Source organism: Erithacus rubecula (genome assembly GCF_903797595.1).
Source record: "Erithacus rubecula genome assembly, chromosome: 4".
In the NCBI taxonomy this organism is placed as follows: domain Eukaryota; kingdom Metazoa; phylum Chordata; class Aves; order Passeriformes; family Muscicapidae; genus Erithacus; species Erithacus rubecula.
The window spans coordinates 33,277,152-33,283,216 of record NC_136686.1 but is presented as its reverse complement, the minus strand read 5'-3'; the positions used below and the strand labels follow the sequence as shown (position 1 = coordinate 33,283,216).

General features: G+C 47.3%; 1 protein-coding gene across 1 annotated transcript; it reads left to right on the top strand.

Moving 5' to 3' along the window:
* The first annotated feature begins 9 nt into the window (after positions 1-9).
* POLR2F (RNA polymerase II, I and III subunit F) lies at positions 10-3,856 on the top strand. Its single transcript, XM_079303904.1, has 5 exons — positions 10-141; positions 241-310; positions 413-543; positions 2,001-2,072; positions 3,637-3,856. Exons 1-5 carry the CDS (start codon positions 122-124, stop codon positions 3,725-3,727), a joined length of 384 nt encoding a protein of 127 aa, XP_079160030.1. The 5' UTR covers positions 10-121; the 3' UTR covers positions 3,728-3,856.
* Positions 3,857-6,065: the final 2,209 nt, after the last annotated feature.

Genomic DNA, 6,065 nt, shown 5'->3' with positions numbered 1-6,065 from the left:
AGGGGCGGGGGAAGCGGCGCTTGTCGCCATGGCAACGGCGCAGCGTGACTTCCGGTAGCGTCACGGCAACGCGCGGAAGCGGCTCCCGGAAGTGCGGATCAGGCGGCGCCGGGCGGGCAACATGTCCGACAACGAGGACAAGTGAGAGCGGGGCGGCCGAGGGCAGCGCGGGGAGGCGGCGCGGGTCGGGCGGGGCGGCCCGGCCCGGCCGCGAGTGCGATACGTGTGTCTCTCCTGCAGCTTTGACGGGGATGACTTCGACGATGTGGAGGAGGATGAGGGCCTGGAGGACCTGGAGAACGCGGAGGAGGTGGGTGCCCCTGGGCCGCAGGCTCTGTGCTTAGGGAGGCCTCAGGGCCTCGGCGGCCGCTGAGGCTGAGGCTGAGCAGCGGCGCGGGTCTGTTTCCACCAGGAGGGACAGGAGAACGTGGAGATTCTGCCCTCGGGAGAGCGGCAGCAGGCAAACCAGAAGCGGATCACCACCCCCTACATGACCAAGTACGAGCGAGCCAGAGTGCTGGGCACTCGTGCTCTCCAGATAGCGTAAGTACTGCTCACTGTGTCCCCAGCATTGCTGCAGCTGTGCCTCCCTTTACACTAATAAATGCTTTTCTCTTCCCTTAAAAAATCCCGGATCTTCTAAATCCTTTGCATGACTGCTGAACTTGTGTGTCACCCTCTGGCCAACAGTGATGCACAGAGCTATGGGGCTCTTAGTTGCACCTGAAGCCTCTCCTTGCCTGAAACTGTGCATAAAGAGGGAGCATTTAGTAGCCACAATGAGTTTTCCTAGGTCACAAACAGAATTACTAAGTAATGGGACAAGACAGTTCTGGTTTCTATCTTTCCTAAGAGAGCCAACATGGACTGGAAAGTTCATAACTGCTTTGTAAGAGGTAATGATGGAGGGAGAGATGCTTCAAAAGAGCTTCAGTTGATAGCACAGAGGTGTTGGAGTTGGAAGTGAAGAAACCAACCTGAAATCCATTTTAAGTGCAACTGCATTGTTGGAAGCTATAAGTTTTTTACAGTATTTGCTATAATAAGGTCTTGCTTATATAACAGACAATAATATTTAGAACTTACTTTAAGTGCTGTCAAGGTTGGCTGTTCTTAATCTGTTTGCCTTTTTAGACATGTTTTACTAATAGATATTAAAAAGTGTTGTGCTTTTTGAAAAACTACCTTTTGAGTGAGATGGTTAGACAGTGGCAAGGGTTTCCTCTTTGGTTATAACCACTTTGAAAATGAGGCTTCTCCTGTCCATGATTTAGAGGCAGCCAAGCTGTTCTTTGCTCAGCCTGTGAAGCTGTTTGGTGCACATTCTTGAAGTTGGTGAAAGGGAAGAAAAATGGGGGGAGATGAGCCTATGCCAGGCCTTTAATCTAAATCTTGGTTTGCTTCACCTGCATCTTCTGCCTTCAGTGCTGAACCCAGACCACCCCCCATGGCCTTACCCACACATAATATGAGCTTTCTGTGCCACCACTGCCCAGTGGATGGGTGTAGTCACAATCCTTTGCAGAACCATTAATTTTTCATCCAAGAGGTTAAAATGTGCTGTAAATCCAGCCCCTCTCTTTCCCTGATCAAGAGCTGGAAGCTGTGAGCAAGTCAGAATAGAAGTGTTGAAGTTGTAGGAGGCTTGCTCATTTTACAGCAATTCCACCTTTTTCATTGGATTAAATTTAGAACCAATCTTTTCTGTTTAAATACAGCAGAGGGTGGCTAGGAGAGTGTGGATTTGACCAGTCCTTGAGCACGAGCTGGTTAGCAGAGCCCTTGGCATGGGACAGGAAGAATATTGAAGTAGAAGTTTGGTTTGTAACCATCTATGGAATTTTCTTCTTGAAGTTCACAGCAGAGCAAATCAGTTTTGCCATGATGGTGTCCCACCCTCCTACTTTATTGGCTGCTGTAAGGGTGACACAGGCAGGTGTTTAGCTGTCCCTCTTCCCTCTCTGTGTTTTTGCTCAAGTGGTTGTTGATGTTCTTCCTAGGATGTGTGCCCCTGTGATGGTGGAGCTGGAAGGAGAGACAGACCCCTTGCTCATTGCCATGAAAGAACTCAAGTAAGTCACGGATTTTGTACTGATTTCTGTAAAGTCAGCTGTGCTCTCCTCATTCCAGCATTTAGCAGTTTGTTCTAAGACAACCTTGTCTTCCCTCAAAAACAGTGAGCACTATAGTTGCCTTTTCCTTTTTTCACCTTGGAGTTTCTCCACAGCTGCTCTCTCCCATCCTAGTTGCTCCTACAAATACTGATGATTAGGAGTGCTCTGGATCTGTTCTATTTCACAGTCCCAGTGTTCTTTATTTCTATGATGGGATCCCAAGGTCCTCATCTTTTGGGAATCAATTCCCCAAATGGAATTGTTTTGAAGAAGCCATGTGAACAGACCTGTGTTCAAATGGAGTGCTGACAAAAATTAAAGTCAGGGTCAGGCTGGTGAGAATGTTTGTTTCCTGCACCCTTGCATACTTGGCTTCTTGTGCTTTCCCCTGCTTACAGAAAGGTAAATAAATCCTTTCTGACTGCAGCAGAGGCAGCTTTTGGATGACCACTTGCAGGCCCACCTTTCCACAGCAGAGCTCCCTGCTGTCCCACAGATTTCCTGCACGATCTAGATCACATGCAGATATCCTTCAAACAGCTGGACTCTGTTACTGAGTAGGGCCCTGTCCTTGAATGAAATTGTCCCCCTGCTTCCCCAGTTTCTCAGTGCACTGAGGCTGCTCTTGCAGATTTTAACTATTGCAGCTCCCTTTACCACTGCTAGAAGCTCATTAGATTATTATACATTATTCCTGTCAGGTCTCCAGGCTCTGACTGAGTTGCTTCTGGTCACTGCCTGTGTGTGAACTCAGGAAAGTAAGTCAGGGTGGTGCATTCTGTTCTGTGCCAAAATTCAGTTGTAATTCTTAGCAGCAGGGAGTTACTTTACTTCTGGAAAAGCAACCTCCCTGGATGTAAAAAAGTTGTGTTACTTTTCAAGCCTGATACAGTTGAAACCTGATGCCCTGACTAGATTCCAGACTGTCTGATTATGCTTTGCAGACTTGAAGTTGTATTTAGCATTTTCTTGCTCTCTGATCGGAAGCACTGTTAGCATGTGCTGTGCTCCACCCCAGCTGTAACAGGTTTTGGTACTTGAATAGTCACTGTTACATGTATCCCTAAAATGTAACTGATGCTCTCAGGATGTAAATTTCTCTGTAAATACCAGTTTTTACTGGAAGTTCTCAGAATTCTGCCACCTTTTTGGTGTCGTGTGAGGAAAAACCTTCCATCAAACAAAAACTGGATTTGTTCTTCAAGTCCCTTGATTTATGTTTTCTCTCTATGTCAGGATATTGTCTCTTAGTGGGTTCAGACTGCAAGGCTCAATTCCTGCAGTATCAGCAGAGGTCTGAAGGTCTTTGGTGTTCATAGTCTGAGAGTGCTGAGTGCTTTGCATCTACAAATGACAGAAGGTTGTTGAGACTTTGCTATATGATATCAAATCACTGGTGCTGCACAGCTCTCAGTTAAATCTGATGAGCTTATTGAAGCTACCAAGCACCTCACTTCTGTTGCCTGCTGAAGTGATACAGTGGAGATTCTGACATTCCTGTTCATCTCTCTCTTCCCTTCAGAGCGCGCAAGATCCCCATAATCATCCGTCGTTACCTTCCAGATGGCAGCTATGAAGACTGGGGTGTGGATGAGTTAATTATCACAGACTGATCAGATTCCAGCCATTGTTTTTGGTTTTGCATTTCCAAGGATGTTTCTAATTTTGGTTAGTGTTTGTGTAAATAAATTCTAAATCTCCCTATTTTAAATTAAATGTATTTGGGAATTTTTGCCCTCTGACTTTCTCTTTTATTTCAGCCCTGAATGTCTGAGAGTTGACTTTCTCAGCTGTCTCTGAAGTTGGGTATTACTTTTTTTCTCTGTGTGTCATGTACTGTATTAAGATTAGATTAGGGGGCCAAGTGCAATGCTGGTTTTTTAGCTTTCTTGCACTGTTGAAGGCCTTTTAGCTAGGCTGAAGTCTGCAGTAACTCCCTCCTCTGCTCCTCCCTGGTTACAGGACTGCTACCCAATTAAACTGCTGTACAGAAATGCTCTAGCAGGTACTTTGGCTTCGGAAAGACTCCAGCCTTCCACCACTGTCCCTTCTTAAAATGGGAGTGCTGAGACACCTCCATTGCTTCCCCCTAGACAGTTGGGCCTTTGTGCCCTGAACAGGTTGCTGTGGAAACCCCCAATTTCCTCTTTGGCCAGTGCTGACTGTGGGGCTTCTCAGGAGTATCGTAGAGCAGCTCTCATCAAGCCACCTATTGTTTCCCTGCTCCCTTGCTGCTTATCAGAAGTGGGGATCCCCTTTCAGTGGCACTGCCCCAGCCGGAAGCGCGGCCGCCACTCGCCGTCCCAGCAGCTCGGCAGGTGTGGGTTGTTGTGGCACTTGCTCCTGGTGCAGCCCTTCTCTGACACACGGTGGAACTGAGGGCCTGGGGATGGAGCAGCCATCTCAGTTGAGCATTCCCTGGTGGTTCTTACAGTGGCACAACTGCAGCTAAATCCTAGAGTTCCTTTGATCTGTGTTCTGGTGAAAGATCAGTCATCTGTCCCCTTCGGGTGCCTGCACTCTCGCCTCTGATGTGCCGGGAGGTAACATGCTTGAGTCAAGACTTGGGTGGATGCCTTACAGTCTGCAAGGGCTTCCAGCCAGCTGCAGATTTTCATTAGTTCACCAAGTTTTTGTTTCTTGGTCTGTGTATTTCAAGGTTCTTTCTCTGCATGTGGAAGATCTGAGCTTGGGCAGAACACAAGAAACCTTTCTCCATTATTTTACTAAAAAGAGATCTCAGCGGTTTTGTTTTCTATTTTTAAAGAGAAAAAGGACTAAGGTGCACCTCACCTATGGTTTCTGCCTTATATTTTTCCTTGCTCTGGTCCAGAAAGAATATTTTTGACTAGTTTGTGTTAAAGCTTGCACTTATATATAAGTGATCATTCTCCATGCTGTATGTGTGGTCGGTGCCTGCATGTGAGTTTATACCCACATCCCTGGGAACTTGGCTCATGTAAACCAGCCATGAATGTCATTCTCATCCTGCTCCCTATAAAGGCACCAGTCTATCCTTCCTCTCTTGGTGTGCACAGGAAGGGCTGGTTTTGGAGGCAATAATGCAAGAGCTGAATGGGTCCCTGGGTGAAACGACAGGTCAAAGGGGATGTGGAGATGTTTGCAGGTGCATGGAAGGCATTGACTGTGAAGAATGCAAATGCTTCCTGGTCCAGGCCATCCTTACCAAGAAAAGGTTAATTTGCAGCACTGTGGCCTTCAGCTTTCTCCCCCCACCCTCCATGGAATCCTTTAATCATGTTGGTGCGGTGAAATTTCAGCCCTGAAATGGTGCCTTTGTGCAATCGTTTTGGCGTCTGCCATGGAGCGCGGGGTCGTTTTCTTGTCCTTTTTTTTATTTTTTTTTAAATGGCTTCTTTGTTCCCTACCGGACTCCCCTCCCCAGCCTTGCATCTGTATCAGATACAATTAAAGGGATGGGGAAGGATGCCGGGCCAGCTCCTGCTAGGCTGCAGGAGGAGTGATTAACCCCTCTGTTACCAGCGGTGTTCTCAGTACTGTCTTACTTGCAACAACACTCCTGTATGAGAAGAGGCATCCCCTTCCACTGGAGAATGGTTGAGGCAGAGCCCATTCACTTTCCTAACTTGCTTCTTGAAGAGCTGGAGAAGAGTGCTTATGTGAGATTAAGAACTTTCTTTTCCCATTCATCCATGCTGTATCACTTCTCTCCCACCCTGTGATCAACTGTCATACCTTGAATTCCACCATGGCTTCCCTTCCTCCCTACCCATGCTCCTGACTCGCTCAGCAGTGCCCTTCTGGGCTCTTCCCACAGTTTTTGATTTGGGGCAGAGGTTTCTCCTCCTCTCCATGAATGGTCAGACCTATTTTGCATGGAACTCTTTAGCTGGCATCACTATTATTAGATTAATTAAGGCATCCTGCTGCGGGTGCTCTTGGCCAGAGCATCCAAACTTCATCCAAATA

Bases quoted from the DNA above. Each gene is read 5' to 3' on its own strand.
- POLR2F (XM_079303904.1), top strand. From the start codon at position 122: ATGTCCGACAACGAGGACAA. The intron at 311-412 runs GTGGGTGCCCCT...TGTTTCCACCAG, and splicing joins ACCTGGAGAACGCGGAGGAG to GAGGGACAGGAGAACGTGGA. The intron at 544-2,000 runs GTAAGTACTGCT...TGTTCTTCCTAG, and splicing joins ACTCGTGCTCTCCAGATAGC to GATGTGTGCCCCTGTGATGG.